Below are 19,050 nucleotides of genomic sequence, written 5' to 3'. Positions count from 1 at the left end.
CTGCCGGTGTCTCTTAGTGGCAGCTTTCGCAGAGGCAGGCCAAAGGAAACGTTGCCTTCATAAAAAATAGTAGTTGTTGGTCCTAGTTGTTGGAATGAGCAGGTTGCATGTCTTAGAGTCCAAGCAGGTAAAAGCACAGCAGCTTGTGTCCTGGCAGGCAATGGATTTCCTGGGCCTAGATCATTTCTACCCACAATTCCCAGAGGGGACAGACGCTTTTCCTCTGTGAACACACACGTAAAGTGGTGCATTGAGCCATGGTGATACGGACTATGGGATATACCCCCAGAAATCTCTCTCAACTGGAAACAGTGCTAGTGCAGACATTAGGCATGATAGCAGCTATATGGAATTTGACTGCTATTCTGCAGTGTGACTGTGCTCTGTCAAATAAGGCTAAATCAAGATGACTAACTTGTGAGTGCTCAACTCAAGATTAGACTGAAGGTAAGACGACGCCTGCGATAAAAATGCTTAGATCAGTGTTAACATTCTGCTGCTGCTTGATTCTCCAATGTACTTGAATTGACATAAATGGTCACAATTGAGGTTTGTCTTGATGTTTGTGGAATTGTAACTAGACTATTTTGTTCACCTTTGTCCTAAAGCCATTGTGGTATCATTTAGTTCAGTTTACCATGTAACATCTTCAGTTTTGAGGAGGAGATTCGATTATAAGAAGGAAATCTCCTGCCATGGCTATATGGGTTAGTTTTGTAACATAAATGGGCCCTGTTTGTTTGGGAGTTGCATTTAAGTTTTGGATTTAAGAAGCTTTGTAAACAGTTTGGAAATGCAGTTAAAACATTGCAGTATGGTCTGTTGCAGAAAGCAAATGTGTTAGTATTTCTAGGTAACTACTACACTGTGCATGGGGGATCTTCCGGCACAGTTGCTACAGTATGGACAGGAATTGACCCACGTCTGCAATGGCTTTGGAGCTTTCCTGTCTACAAGTGTTTAGACTTGATGTGTAACAGTGGTCTGTATGCTTTATCAGTGTGGACATGCTTTTTTTTTTTCTTCTAAAAACCATGCTAGTAAAACTGTGCTCTAAGTTATCTGCTGTGCTACCTGCAGCTACGTTCTCTGACAAAAAATTCCATTCCACGGTCGCCAGGGAAATGTTTTTTAGAAGCCTACTAGGAACAACATCATTTAAAAGTGGTTATAGTTATAGGACAGTCTCTAAATTCCAGTTTACGTGAATGAGAAATTAATACTGCAGAAATGTAATAAAGAGCAGCTAATATTCCCAAACAATTTTTTCCAACCGTTTCTTGCCAAATTCAAGAAAAAACAAAAAGCAGAGGAAAACAGATGTATCTGAATAGCATGTTACGGCTGTGTAATTATTCAAAGGATGTACTGAGGGTTTTTTTGGCGGGGGTGGGGGAGTGAGGAAAAAAGAATCCAAACTGGATTGGTATTCTAAGCTTGATACAATTTGAAATGGCTAAAATCTATAGTAATCCTTCAAAATCCAGGATTTAGGATATAAGAATGAACTCAGTCTGTACTATCTGAGTTTTTAATACCAACAATTACAACTTAAATTTTGATAAGAAAAGATGAACTAATTTTTTTTTGTTCAAGTTACCTAATACAGTATTCCATGGATAGTAAAAATTAATGTATGTTCTGCATGTTGGAAGATTACAAATATCTTGAATTTCTCATATGTACTTTATCATCTCTTGTAGGTTTTTACATGTAAAGTGGTTTTAAACATTCTAGAATACAGGTAGCTGTTGGCTCTTGAAAATATAAAATGCATAATTTAAATTTATATTTCCCTTCTTTTGTTTCAGGTTTACGCTGCTGACTGTTGTGACAGTGTTCTTCTAGAGCTGCGGAAATACTTGCCAAAATATTTTGGCAGCTGGTCACCACCTACTGCACCTAATGGTATTGTTTTAATTTTGTGCGAGCTGCCCAAACTGGATGGGAAATTTTCTGGGAAATTAGTTTGGCAATACCAACCTTTTTGTAGCATAATCCTATTCCCTATAACATCACATACAGTATAACAGTCATTTAAATAGGTACCCTGTTTAAGAAGAAATTTTAATGTAGGAAAAATGTTTTGTTCTACAGATATTCCTGAGTCTGAATGAGACCAAGATCTGACACCTTTAAAACTTTATTTGTATTATGCTGTAAATGTTATACTTTTTTCCCTGATCTTTCTGGTGAGTAACTGGAAACAAAGATACAAATTTCTGCTTTATATTTAAGAAATAAACTAATGTCCCCACTTTCTTATCTATTATCCATATGGGAAGATAGAACCTATGGATAGGGAGACCAGATATCCTGATTTTATAGGGACAGTCCCGATTTTGGGGGCCTTTTCTTATATAGGCTCCTATTACCTCCCATCCTCTGTCCCGATTTTTTACACTTCCTATCTGGTCACCCTACCTTTGGAACGGGACACTATAAAGCCCGTCTAAATCTTTGGCCACCTTTTAATTAGCAGTTGAACTCTTTTTGTATAATTCTATTACGTGTTGCTTATGCTCCCTTGGATAACTTGTTTTCCATTAACAAGTCTGAGTTATTCTGTGTAAAGAAATTCTACTAGAATTTCTTTAGTGCCTGGTATCTCCTTGGTTCGCATTAATGCCTTCATGTGTTTGTATTTGGCAGTATCTCAAAGAGCTTTTTTTATAGTACCTAACCTTTTTATCCTTCATTCTTTGGTTTGGAGTCAGCCCCTCTGGGGCTATCCAGGGTCCTTCTGCTGCAGCACATGACTTGTCTGCTCAGTCATGGAGCCCCCTGCTCCCCTTTTTCAGCATGTCTCTTTTCCTCACTCCTGCTGAAATGTTCATGTGAGTCCCTCAAGTTTATAGGTCTTATTATTAACACCTGGTTCTCTTTTCCTGCTGCTAATAACTTTCCACTCTCCAAACACCAGCCCCTTTGTGGAGAACGCAGGCTCTCCTAGGCTTGAGCTAGCTTATTGTCCTTTGGTGTTTCCAACTGAATAGCTGATTGTAAAAATCTAACAGCTGAGTATTGTTCCTGCTCTGGCTGAAATGTGAGAACCCTGTCAGCCCCAGGTGGAATCCATATACATGCAGCGATATTCAATAATGCAGAAATTTTCATAAGAACTTGATAATATCAACCAGAATTTGTAAACTGTACAGAGAGCCTGCCAAAATCATCACTACTTCTGGGAATGTTCTGTTGGGAAAGGAGTGGGGGTTGGAGAGAAGATTGATCTAGACCAGAGTTTGGCAACCTATGGCATGTGAGCTGATTTTTAATGGCACACTGCTGCCTGCCAGGGTCGGGGTCCCGGCCGCTGGCCCCGCTCAGCCCACTGCTGAGCCCAGACCGGCGGCAGGCTGGGCAGGGCTGGCAGCTGGGACCCCGGCAGGCAGCAGCGTGCCATTAAAAATCCTGCCTGGCCCAGCCTGCTCTTCTCCACCCCCCGGCCACTGCTCTCTCCTGCGGGATTAGGGGGCAGAAGCTTGGTCCTGCCAGCTGCTGCTGCAGGGCAGCCTCCAGTGGCAGCCAAGCTCCCTCTTCCCCACCTCTTCCCCCAGCGTGCTGGGTTCCTGCCTTTCCTCCTCTCCCTCCCTGCTGCCGAACAGCTGATGGCCCTGGAGAGGGAGGGGGAGCCGGAACGACAGCCGCAGCATGCTTGCTGCTCTGGAGAAGAGTGGGGATGGGGCCTTGGGGAAGGAGGGTGGAGTCAGGGCATATCCCCTCCAGGAATATGGGAGAATCCTCACGAATCCAGCCCACACCCCCATAACCCCTCTGCTCTGACTCCTGAAGCCTCCCATAACCCCTCTGCCCTGGGCCCTGCACTCCCACACCCCTCAGGCCCCTGCCCTGACTCCAGCCCTCTGCCCTGACTTCTGCACCTCCCAATGCCCTGACTCTTGTACCCCCCACATCCCCACCCTGAGCACCAAACAGAAGCTTCTGCAATCCCCTCACACCAAATGGAAGCTGCGCAGGTAAGAGCTCCACATCCAAACCTCCTGCCCCAACCCTGAGCCCCCTCCCTCATTCTAGCTCCTGGCCATACCCTACACCCCAACCCCCAGCCTGCTCCTTCACCTCCAGCCCCTGTGCTCAGTGCACTCCCACCCTCACCTCAGTGCAGAGAGAGAGGAAGAGAATGGGCTAAAACCAGGGAGAAGGTAAGTACCCACTCTGTGGGCAGGTCCAGGATCCCAGACCGGCAGTGGGCTGAGCGGGGCCGGCAGCTGGGACCCTGGCTGTCAGGAACTGGTGGATGGAACCTCAGACTGGCAGTGGGCTGAGCCGCTCATTCCACTGCCGGTCTGGGGTCCTGGTCGCCGGTCTTGCTCAGCCCACTGCCGGTCTGGGGTTTTGGCTACCAGCCCCATGCCAGCCGGGGTCCCCGCCGCATGCCCCACTCAGCCCACTGCCGGCCTAGATGAATGGAACCTCAGGCCGGCAGTGGGCTGAGCATGCCGGCAGCATAAGATCAGCATTTTAATTTAATTTTAAACGAAGCTTTTTAAACATTTTGAAAACCTTATTTACTTTACATATGACAATAGTTCAGTTATATAATATATAGACTTATACAGAGACACCTTCTAAAAATGTTAAAATGTATTACTGGCACGCAAACCTTAAATTAAAGTGAATAAATGAAGACTTGGCACACTACTTCTGAAACATTGCTGATCCCTGATCTAGACACACTGCTGGGAATGGTAGACTTGCAATGGGAAAGAGAAAGACTGTTCAGAGTTGAGAATGTTCAAGATACCTGGAAGGGGACAAATGAATGTTATTGTGAGGGCCATGAATTAAGCAGGAACAGTTGATAGCCAAGATGGAGGATGGTGTAACTTATTTCACAGGGAAAGGTTGGAAACGAGAAGTCCAAGACTAGGTCATTAATATTTGGGTGAAATGGGAAAAGATGCCAGCTAGATTAGATAAAATAATACTAGGAAACATTGATGTTCATAAACATACTTGTTAACATTCATATATCCTCATACATGTGGAGCAGGTGTTCTGCTCTATTTAAATATAATGTTCAATCAAAGAATGAAGGGAAAGTCTGTTTAGGCTTTCATGTTCACGATTTAACATTAGTCAACAAGCTGTTGTGTGCGAGCCACAGAGTTTTATAGGGTATAGACAAGTTGTCTTCTCTCAATCCCTACCCCCAATAAATTGGTAGTTGGTAGAAATAGATGTGTGAAGAATATTGGAATTATCTGTTAATTTTGTGAATGTGAGATAGATACAGAAGTGTGTGTGTGTTTGTGGACTTGGCGGTTGTTGTGTGGTTACTCTCTGGAACACAGAGGGTTAATTCCCGCTGGAGCTCTCCCCAGGCATCCAGGACCCTGACAATGACTCTAATTCAGTTGCCTGCTGCTCATATGGAGATGTTTGGAAGATGAGTTCCTACCTTCTCTGGAGAAATACATAAACCAGTTTGTCCTTATTCAGGAGCCCTGCTCAAAACCTCAGGAGCCCTTTGTGTGGGAACTTCTTAATAAAGGACCTTTGAAATGGGTAAAAGAAAGCTTATGACTGTCATAGGTTGCGCCCCTGCAACTTCTGCTTCTGTCTTACTCAGCCCCAGTTGCTGTGTGTATCTGCATCAAATAGGACCTACTTAAGCTAGGAAGGAAAGACTTAATTTAGAGAAGATAATATGCATTTGGGCTATTGTTACTTTAACCTTATCTCTGCTTGTGATGTTCCTATGGATAAATAAATCATACTTGGTTTTGAGCAAGCTGTTTCCTGTCACTGCGCTTACTAGCTGGTCATAGCTCCTGGAGAGAGTCTAAAGCAGGCTTCTCATTTGTACCTGAGGTAATAAGATTGGTACGTGGGAGGATGCTGTAACTTGCTGATCCAGTCAAAAGTGGGATGAATTTCAGGGTTCCACCCTGAGAGAAGTGCAGATATAGGCCTGTCACTTGAAGGAAGTGCCCCATAAAGGAAGTGAGAGAGAGGCCAAAGATGAAGTTCATCCTGGAACTGGAACAGGATGTTTCTTCTTTTATTCACTGAGTGCAAATAGTGGGCTCAAACCTGTTCCTACACAGAACACATAGTCCCTGCTTCAGTTCAGACAGTTGCTACTGTAGAGAGATCTGCTGTGATACACAGATGAAAGCGTACGCTCAAAGTAGTGGAGATGACTAGAAGATATTTTTGTTGAAAGACTTTGCTGTAGAAGTGTGTGTCAAGATGAGATTTGAAGGAAGAGAAGAAGATGGTTTGATTGGTGTGGAAAACAGGAGAAAGATGAAGAAGAAGGGAGTAATGAGTGTAAAATGACAAGAGGATAAATGAGAGCAGAAATGTAGATTGCACAAAGTTTTGTGCAGGATCTTGAAGGAGATGGTGAGAAATTTGAATTTGATGCAGTAGTAGTAGTATTAGGACTTACAAAATTCTTCTTTTTAAAAGGAAATCTTTAAACAAACCCTTGTATTCTTGAAACTTGTGCATTTTGGCATGGCTACTTGTAAAGGAGTCATAAAATGAATGAAATGATGGTCTGTAAAGATGAGGAATTTTTTTTTCTCATGATCATGTATGGCTTATAAGTTCAAAATTGGCTAAACAGGGGATCTGTGTCCAGCATATGAGAGAGAATACAAATCTGATGACTGCCGGGAGAAAAGAATATGCATGCATTTGTTCACAGGGTGCTAAATGTGGCCCTAAAGTGTTTTAGTTTCAGCAGTAGATATGCCAAAAACCTGTACAATGAGTGTCCTGTTGTCTGAAAGTTAGATTTGTGACTAGTGCTAATGTTTCTGCACTCTTTTCCTCCACTCCTTTTCTGTATAGCCTGGTCATCTCCCCATCTTGTATGGAGTACTGCCATGTATTAAGGCTAAGCAAATGTGTGGAATGGGGAGCATAGTTGTTTGGGAGCCAAGGGGTGGGAAATAAGCTGATAAAATGTACCCTTATCTCTTGCAGGCTCTTTCTGCTTCAGGGAAGGAATTGTAATAGTTTGAATTGCATTTCCTTCTCTGCACTCCTCGTGGGGTGACACAGGAAATACACTGCTCCATACTCAAACTCACCCTAAAGGCTTTCTAACCTACAATATAGTACCTGGTACCTGTGAAAAGAGGAGACATGATCGCACATAAGCATGTCTGAAAATGCCAACAGAGAGCATTTTTTGCTTGGATAGACATACAGACTTGATACAACATCTTGAATGTGTTTCTATCCAAAAGATTTATGCGATTGTAAACAGTTTGGAAGTTTCTGTTCTGTTTCAGTTAAAGATTTTATTGCACGCACTAGGCCAAAATGCTTTGTTGCTGAGTACAAATGGAAACTTCTGTCTTGAACTAGGATGGTTAAAATGGATGAGAGAGGTGGGTGGAGAGAGAGGTGGGTGGAGAATTTTTATCTTGCTGTGTGCCTTTTCCCCCTAAAACAACAATTCCCATTGATTTTTTAATTCTACTTGTCTCATGTTTTAAAAATAATACTTACCGGTAATTTAGTCATTGGTATTTATTTTAAATTTATTAAAGACTCATGTGAATCAGACTCCTGAATTCCTTTTCAGCAATAAATTGGAATCTGATTCACTACCGGTTAGGCTGTTGTAATTAATGTGTTTTCCTGAGACAGGCAGATTGGTGGCTACCTTTTGAGACTTAATTGCAACAGAATTTGTAGGTGTACCGTGCTTATGAGGTTTTGGGTTTTTTTTTGTTTTTGTTTTTTATTCACTGGTACAGATTTGTGCTCCCTATTCTAACACTTAACACTTAAACTTAACATCTAAAGTGTGCTTTCCCCCCGCCCCCACACTGATTCAGGCATAACTTATATAATAAAATACTTTGTGTTATCCTGTTGTTAACAGAGTTGTCTTTTTTAACAGATCTATACCTAAAACTGGAAGATGTGACCCGTAAGTTTAATAAGCCATGTATAATGGATGTGAAAATAGGCCAGAAAAGTTATGATCCATATGCGTCAGCTGAGAAGATTCAGCAACAGGTCAGCAAGTACCCACTAATGGAAGAAATTGGGTTCTTGGTGCTAGGCATGAGGGTAAGACCTAATCTTTTGTTGTATTCAAATTCAGTTTATGCTCTGGTCTATTGCTAAGAGTTAACAAGATTTAACTAATAGTTTTCTAGTAAATAACACACTTCTGTCCCTCCTATGTCACTAAAATGTTATCTGAGTAAATTCACAAATATTGATGTCACATAAAATATATTTAAAAACACAGCTCTTGTTTAAAAAATTTCTTTTAACTGTGCAACGTCCCTTCCAAGATCCTAATCATAAATTGAACATGTAAATAAGTATGATACAAAAATGTGTCAAGTTAGAAATTGGATCTTTTAAAACCGAATTTAGTTTTGTCCCAAAGATTTATTTTCACTTGTCATCATCTAAACTTTGGGGATTATCAAAGCAAATTTTCCTTGTTTTTTTTTTTAAATTATAAAGAATATATTAGTTACTTCGTATAGTAATAATCCCACATTTTAATGTGTTGGTTTGTATTATTTTGGTATATTAAAAATATTTACAAATAGAATGATTTTATGGGACATCTTGTCAGCAATACATATTAAGGCAGCTTTTGGCTTTGCTTTCAAGACAAGGGCTCTGATCTTGCAAATACCTGCATTTGCTTAACTCTGTTTATGTGAGTAGCCCAGTTAATGTTGTATGGGGTCTACTCGTGTACAGTTAAGCACATGCCTAAGTGTTTGCAAGCATCAGGGCCTAAGATATTAAATAGAAATAGATGTTATATTTTTCTCAGATGAAAAGAAATTTGATGTTTGAAGTTTCAAAGAAATTTGTGGTATGTGGAGACAGATGCACACATACATTTACAGGCTATTCTGTTTTTTTTTTTAAAGTTTTTATTTATAGTCACGCTACTTTCTGACTTCAGTGTTTACCACTAACAGTGCATAAAGTTAAGGGTTTTTGGCATCATTGGACTTTAGTTCATGAAGATATTGATCACATAATGCGAAGAGACACATATTGTGCATTTCTCCAGTAAAGGCAGTGCTCAACAACATCATGATTGACCTTTTCTTGCACTCAGCCTGTCCAGCATAATCTTCATGATTGTTTCAAATACAAAATTTCTTTTCCCCATCTCTTCCACGATTTCTTTTTTCCCTCCCTTTCTAGAAGTAATATTTCTTTATATTGCTAAAGGACTTTCCAACCACTTTTGCACTAATTATTGAGCAGTGGCAGAGATTCATAAAGTTAAAATAATTGACAAGGATTTTGCTTACGAATATTTTTGCCAATATGGGGTCATTTTGAATAGCTAGATGCTTCTTTCCTGCATTATCATCTTTTTGTGTTGATCTAGATTTTGCTTGAGAGTAGGACAGGATTTTGTTTCAGTGAACTGACACTTGGAGTAAAATCAAAGATTTACTCTTGGGTGCAGGAAGCAATAAAGACCATGCTGCAGCTCCTTTATTAATTATGTTGGGGACCAAGAAGCTCTTTGAGACTTGTTCTTGGATAACCTAATCATGAGCTATACGGTCTGCTAATCTGAAATTTTGATTTTGTTTGTTTCTGGTGTATGCATATGCTTATGCTTTAATGGGCTGAAGGAAACAATATATCTAAAGGAGAGAAGGTAAAATGCAAATACAAAAAATTTGGCTAGTTTCTTGAGCACCACACTGAGTGTGTTCTCCATCCGAAGCAGACTTCTCAAACATCAACTTCTCAAGCATTTGTACGCTTGTATCTAAATAGACATTCAAGGTAATGCACATTTGAGACCTGAGAGGGGCAGGCAGAGAAGATTACAGACTTTTAGAACATCTGAACTGAATGATTGCGTCTTTTTTTTTTTGTCCTTGTCTGTCTTACTCCAGGTCTAAAACAAGACTTTTTACTTGTATTATTACTAACTCTGGAAAATGTGTTTGTAACAATCTTGCATAACTTCCCTTTATACTGAAGTGTTAAGCAGCTTGTGCTGGATCATTAAGCACATAAAGATTTTGCTCTCAAATCTATAAACCAGATCATGATGTCTGAGTGCATTAAAACTAAGCTTTATAGCCTTGAGGGAAATAGAGAGCTCCTTTTCATTAGAAGAACTATCCCATGGACTACTTAGATCATCTCTAATCTTCTGTAAACAGTAATTTTGTACATCGATTGACACGTTTTGTAGAAGCCTGTCAACCAGATTATCCTTTTCAGAAAGACTTTATTTTGTTATCAATTTACTACACACTTCAATTTGGGATGCATTTTCTATCTGTATTTATAGTAGATGAAGAGTGTTACTCATGTTTCCTTCATTTTGTTTTTTCATTGTGATATCCTGTTACTATTTTAAGAGGGAGATCTTTTGAAATAGTTTTTCTGGGATCTGTTGGGGAAAAATATTTGATCTGAGATTTCTGCTGTCTCAGCTAATACTGTGCTGGTATAGAATGTAAAAATGAAAATTTAATATAAATGTTTGTTCTGGAGTCTTAATAAAGTCACAGTATGTAAATAGATAATGGGTTTTTCTATATATAGGTATTTAATTGAATGGGAGCAGCAAATTTAGATGTTAAGCCAAAAAAATGAATGTTACGTTGAAGTTAGTCACAAGTTCAGAAGTGAATGCATTTAATTTGTGCATGAAGTGTCCTCCTAGGACATAGTGCATGAAGCCATGGTTAGAACAAAGACCATCTGCATTCCTAGTATTGTGCCTCAGAATTCTGAGACAATGTGCTAGGGTTAATTTAAAGAGGGCTGATTTTCTTATCCAATGAAACACCAGAAGCTTACATAGTTAGTCCATGAAGATGTAGACCTGATATGGCATGAAAGTGAAGCTGACTTCTGATACAAGTGAGATGGTAGCAAGAGCTGCTTCGTCTGGGATGGAGTCATCTGGGTTCCACCAAGAAGTCTAGAGAGAGAGAGAGAGGGAGGGAGGGAGCTTGAGGACCTGCCTTAAGCCTGAGATCTTTTGTATGGGGAGATTGTGCAGGGGTCACTGCAGAAGGCAATGGGGATAGAGGCTGCTTTGTTCTCTTCAGCCTGTGTATCGCTCTTCAGGTCCCTGTGATAAGGGAAAGCAAGGAGAGGCTGTGCTTTGTAAGGTGGGTTTCATGTTGAGAACTGGCCTCAAAGCAGCCCTGTACCATCTGCCCAGAGCTGTCTGCTTAAGCAGCATCAAAAGCCAAAGGGTCCAAAGCCCTTCATCTGCAAGCATCAAAAACTGAAGGGCTTTTGAAGGTTTTCAGGTTGCTTAAGTATCTTAACTGAATCTTTTCATACCTTTAACGTGTTTGTGCTTCATTAAAGTTTAACCTTAATGCTGAAATTCCTGGGTATATAACGATTGTTTTGAAGATAATTCCCACATCTCATTCCCTAAACTACTGGTATGTGCCCTCAACTTTAACTCTTTTTTAAGGTACTGTTTGTTTGTTTGTTTTTGTTTAGGAATTATAACATGGACACGTAGTACTGACGTAAGATTTTATTCTCCTCCCATATTCTCTTATACAATGACTAATCAGGAACAATTGGATTCCAGTCCCATAAGGAAGGATAGAGATTATAGCTCTGCGGAAATGTGGCTGATTTTAATTTATTGTTCTCTTTATATAACCTCTGTTCTGTGACCTGTAAAACACTTTATTTTATTTTTTTATAGTTCACTGACAATGTAAGCACAATGCTTATTTTTACATTATTTTGTAATTGTGACAACTATTAGTGTTTACATTCTCTGACATTAATTGTGATGGTCTTGTTCACGTGGAAAATTCATTCAGCTTCATAGCAACAGTTATCTTCTCAGCCGTAGTTCATCTGGACACCATGCTGTCCTATCTAGTGCCATTGCGGTTTCCATTGTGGTATCTGGATTTCGTACATCTTATACAAAAGCTGCAAAAATAGTATTTCTATTGTTTTGTACGTATAAAGAGTTTTGCTTCTTGGAGTACACATTTTTTGTATAATGCTCTGCTAATAATGGATTCCCAAGACTTTCCCTTATACCCAAATCTCTTCTGTTGGTTAACTTTTTCCTGTGTTCCTGTTTATTTTTGGTAAAGATATGATTTTAATTGATTACTTCTGTATGCAATCATCTGTTACTCAATATGCCAGCTGTCATGTGCAAGGGATGTTGCCTTCTGATGGAGAAGATGATAAACTAAGGGCATTATAATAAAGAAAGTAGGCATTTCCCTGTTCTTCAGTCTCTCCTCTTGATACAGTTTATTATTAGAGATGATGATCTGTAATAATAAAAATTGTTGACTAATTCAGTAGACTGCAGAGAATTGCTTTCAAGAATCACGTATTTAGTTTCATCAGTTGCCAACAGTGCTAAATATTTCTTAGCTTTCATATGCTTGAAAGGGTAGTATGTAGAAAGATCTACAGAAATTGAATTTGTATGATTGTGAACCATTCAACCTTCCATGCCATACAGAATTTGTTTTGCAGAGTGAAACATAGCCATGAGGTAGAGAATGGGAAGTAGGGAATCCATGGTGGATCTTTCTCTTATAGAGTGGTCTGCATAAAAAGAGAGCTGGAGAGGCACTTATTTAGAGCAGGGGTTCCCAAACTGTGGACCTCCGTCCAAAGGTGAGCCATGACAGTTCCAGGTAGTCCACCAGTGCAACTGCATTATCCAGTCAAGCTCTTAATACTTCACGTGACTTGTGTAATCTAAGTAAAAGCTATATAAATGTAATGATTTAAGCTGTATATGTTGGACAAAGTATAGAAAAAAACTTGTATTTTTTAAATAAGCTGCAATATGTTTAATTATTGCAAGTACAATGGTGCATTTCACTACAAGGTAACCTAGCAACCTGTACGCAGTCCAGCATTTACAACTGTAAAAAAAAAAAATGGCAAAACAGTATTTCAGTCTGACATGGAATAAATTAATTTTTGAAAATGAGAAGTGTGCCCTGTTGGAGAAAATAATGAAAGTTCTGGACCGACTACAGCTACACAAAATGAGCCAGTCGAAGGAATAAATAAAGTGATAAGAAAATATGATAAGTACTTGAAGTTTGGATTCTCCTTTAGCGGATCGGATGAGTGCCTGTTGCCTCACTGTGTTGTGTTAACTTACTTTATATTTTTAATTACAAATATTTGATTCTTTTCCAATTAGTAGAGAGTAGAGTTGGGTCTTTACTTCCACAGCACAGAAATCCAGATTTTACCATAAAAAAAATGTGAAACACAATATAGTGTTCAAAGTTGGACGACTATTTTGTTTTAAAATAAAAAAAACACAATATATTTTTTAACAATTTTTTTAACGTGTTGCTTATTCAGTTTCATACATTATACATTTATACAATGTTTTTTCCCTGTGTGAACGTGACATTTTGCTCTCAACCTTTTTTTTTTTTTCAACAGTAGTATTAGTAAAACTGTTTGGTTTCAAAGAATCTTGAAGCTTTTCTTTGAGTGCATATTGCTAGGGATTTCTATCATTATAATTGTTTACATTAAAATGAAAAGGAAACATATACATTGTTTTTTTACAGTTTATATGTATGTAATTCAAATAATTTTCCTCAAGAAGTGTTAATAGTGGGCCGCAGTGCCTATTGCAACTGTACACCTGGGCCTCAGGGAAAAAAGTTTGGGAACCCTTGCCTTAGAGCATGTTGTATAGCAGAGGTTTTTACAGCGTAGTCTGCAGTTCACTTGCTGGTAGCCTGTGAGAGATCAGACTGCCCTCACGTTACTAGGTCTCCTTGTTTCCAGCAGCGAGAACAGACGAGTGAACAAATAAAATAAAAAATAAAAGTAGAAATTTGGATTAACCATTGTTCAAAAAGCACTAACCGCTTACAATAACATAAGGGCAACTAAAAATACATATTTACCTATTATTACTCTTTCCATCTAAGACATTGCTCTAGTTGATACAGGGTTGTTATGAATTGGAGGATGGGTGGAGAGAGTCCATGAGACAACCTCTCTGTTTTAATAAGGTTTATCCTAAAACACACTTGTGAAAAGAAGCAAGTGCTTTGTAAAGTAAACCCATTGTTCTATCGGAATATTTCTGGCAGTGTTTTCAATATACTAAACACGGGTGCATTTTATTTCAATGAATAGGCATTCCGCTAAATATGCACTCATGTTAATGTCTGAGGTGTGTAAAGAATAGATTTGGAACATGCATTCACTTATGCGAACCTAAAGATTGTGCTCCAGATAGATTCATAGTCTCATATTGAACATAGATAAAATTGTGTGTTGTTCAGCGTGGGATTAGATTTTTTCGTTTTTAAAAAAGGAAATTGATTGCAAAACAACCAGCTTTATAGCAAAGAGAATTTAACACACAAGTTGAGAAATGTAAATTATGGTGTAGGAAACAAAATTTGGCACCCATATATGCGGTATGAGAGGTTTTAACAGCATATGCAACAGTGCAAAATACGTACTGCATAAATGCAGGTAGAATGGGGGTGTAACAAAGCAGGCCACGTATAGCTTGCAAAGACATATTAACACACCAACAGTCTCTCTTTTATTTGCCCCAAACTTAAGCAAAACAAACAAACAGTTCTTCAGCTCACCCTGGTCTATAACTCTCAAGGGATTTTTCCCTTTTCTTCTCAGGCTGTCACTGACTCCCCTCCCAGGGGACTCTGGTCGTCCTGCTTCCTAGCTCTGAGTCACTGAATCTTCCTCACTCTAAACCCAGGTTCCTTCTTCTAAAGCTCAGCTGATGTTAGCAGACTTGTCCCAGGTACACTGGCTTTGCTCCCTCTTAAAGAGCCAGTGTCACCTTGTGACAGGGGAAGTGTTTGATTTTAGGATCCATAACTTGAATTTCTTGACTTCAGTAGAATTAAATTTTCATCCATAATATTGCACTCAAAACATGTAGTCCTTAATGCTAATGAAATTGTCTTTAAAGCATAGGGCAGTAAATTAATCTTCATGAGTATAATCTCTGTTAATAGAAAGTTAATACAGTTAGCACAAGTTAAAACAGGCACATATCATTAGAGCTATTTTCATGGCTTTTCTTTCTAGCGCATGGAAAGTTTCCATGACCCAGATATCCTTGTTAATTATCTTGACTGACTTCAACTGAGACCATTTCTTTTATTGTTGAAAGCTCTCTCCAGAGGTGATTGTAGACCTCATTGCGTCTAATTCACTGTAGCAAGATCTGAGAGACAATTAAAGGAGACTATTAATAGAGTTGTTGAAAAATCTTGCACTCATTTTTCATACTCTTTTGACATTGTAAATGTGGTGAAAACCATAACATGTTACATTATTCTACATATTCATGAGTCTAAATTTCTGAGACTAAAACACAGAGAAAGTTACTGGAAGTCAAATCCAAGATGCTTGATTATGGCAAGCAACAAGCCAAGACTTTGATTTTCTGCAAAACTGTTTAGTTAGTTACCTTGTCCTCCCATCTTCCCCCTATTTGTCTATGTTGATCACCTGTCATTTCCTATCTGACATCTAGACTGTAAGTCAAAGATTTTAAGGTCTGAAGGACCACTATGATCATTTGTTTAGTCTGATCTCTGGCAGAATGTAGGCTACAGAATTTGATAGAGTAATTCCAAGAAGTCAATCCAATAAGTTGTGGTTGAACTAAAAGATATCTTTTTAGAAAGACATCTCTTCTTGATTAAAGGGTCCTCGTGTTGGATAATCCACTACATTGCCTGTTAAAAGTTCCAAAGGTTAATTATCCTGGCTGCTAAAAATATATACTTTTAGTTTCTTTAGGTCAGGGACTGTTGTCATCATTGTCTGTCCAACAGGGCTTTGATCATTGAGTGGGATTCCTATGTGCTACGATAATATAAATAATAATAAATGAGGCAGAGACTGTCCACCACTGCAGTCCCCCTTCCCTATTTATTGAAAAGTTACGGTGCAGCACAAATGTCTTAATTGCTCTTGAAAGCTTACCTACTCTGTGGAATAATGTTTTGGTCTGCAGATCTTTTATATTTCAGAAAACATTTTGAGATAGTTCATAATTTGGAATGTTTTTCATAGGAATCCTCAGTTATATTCTGCTTTTTCACTGAACTAATTTAAATCAGTTCTGAGTCCATAACTTGGTACTGAAGTGTTCTTTGCTACTTATTCAAGGAATGAGTTAAAACTGTATATTCAAACTGTACGTCTTCACTTAATTGTATGCTTACTCAGAACTGTTCTCCTAAACCAGTGTGCACATAAACCAGAACTGTTGTTTATAAACCAGAGAACAAACTGTACGCTTTGTATCTTTGTGACTTTCTCACTCAGCAGCAGTGAGATTTTGTACCTTCATCGTGTCAGTGCAAAAAAGAGAACATATCTCAACATTTCTAAGTGAATTTACCGTCCTTGTCAATAACAATACAATACCAGCCATTACTTGAGATTAAGGGTATTAGAATGAGAGAATAAAAAAGAGTTCCTAGAGGTTTTTCAGATCTTTAATCCCTCTCTTTCCCCCCCTCCCCCCCCCCCCAAAAAAAAGTTTATCAAAATTTAATGGGCCAGGTCCTCTGCTGGTATAATGGAACTATAATGATTTGCATCAAAATGTCTCAATATTTGTTTGCTTGCTGTGTTTCATCACCTCATGCACTCCTTTCTGCCTGGATCTTCCAATCTTGTGAGCAGGCAGGCTATTGATATTAAAGATTCTTGCTGTAAGAGCAGAGATACCTTTATGTAAACAGAACACTGTATGTATAATTTTAATTATAATAAATATATTTATATGTAAAAATAAATGAAACCAAATGAATAAATAAAAGCACTCCTGAATAATAAGTGATCATCCTTTAAATGTTTTCAGAATCAGTAATGAAGCTTAATTTGCACATTTATAAAACTGATTTTTGACAGATGTTCAAGAAGTCTGAAAAATATTTAGATATTTATTTATGAAACCAGAATAGTACTTCATTTGATAAATATTCAGATGAAGGTCTGTAGAGGATCGGGGGCTGGGGGTGGGGAGTTAACCATAGATTATGATTTTTAACAGTTTGTATATTTCTCTGTCTTGCCCTGAAAATCAGTACTGGATTAGTATAACTAATATAATGTAATATTTGCCTTGATTTCTGTAAATCATCTTACAACTTCAGATATTAAGTTGGAGCTGCAAATTTTCAACCCAATCATTTTATTAATGTATTAAACATTTTAAAAGGAGAATATTGGTTCCACCTTTTCTTTTGAATTTGAGGTTTACATTAAACCAAATATGTAATGTTAACTAAAACTGTACTTAAGAGATCTCTCTCACACAAGGATCTGTTGGAATTAAACAGAAATAAGATAACACATTGACACGCCTGGAAACAAGAACAAAGTCCTGGTTAAGTTCATATGAGGAGGGTTTTCTTTTAAAGTTAATCATTATTTGAATTTCTTCGCCGCCTTCTCTTGTAGAATCTACATTAACATCTGTTTAAAAAGAAACTGGTGTGCTGGGCCCCAGTTCTGCATCTGGGTCCGCCCATGTGGAAACCCATTAACTTGGGGCTCCTCATTGGTGCACAGATCTGCCCACAAAGAACCAGATGCTTGTTCTTTGTTTGGCGTCTAGTGGGATTAGAAACGTGCAGCAATTGTTGGTCACATGCATAGTGCAGAAATGACAGCTAACTTTAAAGGAGAGAATTTTTATTTTAGGTGATTTTGGCAGGGACCTTGAGATTTTTACCTTCTCCTGGGATGTTGAATGGTGATCAAGTGGGCATACTCCTTGCAATCAGTGAACTATATAGTTGCAAAAGGGAGAGTAGATAGAGATCTTTCCTGTCTAATCACTATTTGCATTATGAAGAAGGTTACAGGTTTGGCTGGTCACGTGCTTAACTTATGTATTTGACAGAAATGAGCTAGTGCTGTTGGTTGCAACACCTGGGTTGAAACAGTTTTTGGTCCAGAGGCAAATGCATTTGGGGAAGTGAGTTGTGTTGTTAACAGCATCTGAGTGGGAAGAAAATATGGTCAAACAAGAAGTCAGGTTATTTTTAATTAATTGTGCTGGGTATGGAGAAGGAGTTGGTTACAGAGAGGAATGCAGCTGTAACTATGCAACTATTACTGTTGTTTGGCACAACGTAATGATCGAGTAAGGTTAGGTAAGGGGTATAATGGAGTATTCCTATCAGATCCTGGGTTTCAACTCCACTGATGATCAGAAAAGGAATTGTTGTATTTGAGATGTCAGACTTGTTTAGAACCCTCCAATAGGTCATTTCTATTGAATCCAGAAAAGATGTTTTTGAACATAATTGAATACCATCTTTATGGTTAACTGTCCTTAGATATTGGAAACAAAATTCCTAACTATAATTTATATATATTTCTTTTGATGGACATTCTTTAAAAGTAGTTATTAAAAAATATATTGGAGGAATTGCAGCTAAATCCATTTGTAATTTGGGTAGCCTCACAATATTTATATTAATGCACAGGAAGATTGAGAAATATATTCATAACCATAACACTCTGGAATATTAAAATGCTAAAATATCCATTCACTGGACCTGATGGTTATCTTCTTTTCTTTTGAACTGTAGGAATACTATGTAAATCAATACTCTAAATAGTTGCCAGGTAACTCTTTGACTTGTGTTGGACAGTAACTGTGTGGTGACTCTCTTGTCTGTTAGAACCCCTGGAATGATTGCATCAAAACAAGTTGTCATAGGCATAGTGGAATACACAGTTTGCACCCAGCTCCAGTGAGTGAGATTTTTTGTAATGCTTTTGCAATACATATACATAGACCATCTACATAACTGTTACCCAAAGCACCCCTGTATTCACACCATGCATGCTGTTGTAATATTTGTACAACATATGCGTTGTGAGGTATCATTTGAAAACAACTAATTTACTGGTCAATAATATCATGGTGAAATATATGTAGCAACGTATGCAAAATTATGTTCCCCCCCCCCTTGTATGATGCCCTTAGCACATGTTGAAAACCAGACAGCCCTGCCTAGGCAAAAGTTGTTAACTTGT

At 38.5% G+C, this 19,050-nt stretch overlaps 1 protein-coding gene across 1 annotated transcript in view; it reads left to right on the top strand.

The window, feature by feature from the left end:
- IPMK (inositol polyphosphate multikinase) overlaps positions 1-19,050 on the top strand; it is a 75,579-nt gene that overhangs the window by 42,785 nt on the left and 13,744 nt on the right. The window contains exons 3-4 of the mRNA XM_030570833.1: positions 1,812-1,908; positions 7,892-8,064. Coding sequence (XP_030426693.1) covers positions 1,812-1,908; positions 7,892-8,064 — 270 coding nt within the window. The remainder of the gene's footprint in view (positions 1-1,811; positions 1,909-7,891; positions 8,065-19,050) is intronic.

Source organism: Gopherus evgoodei, chromosome 7, assembly GCF_007399415.2.
Source record: "Gopherus evgoodei ecotype Sinaloan lineage chromosome 7, rGopEvg1_v1.p, whole genome shotgun sequence".
Taxonomy (NCBI): Eukaryota; Metazoa; Chordata; order Testudines; family Testudinidae; genus Gopherus; species Gopherus evgoodei.
The sequence above is the reverse complement of the archived record's forward strand: the minus strand, read 5'-3'. Positions and strand labels throughout refer to the sequence as shown.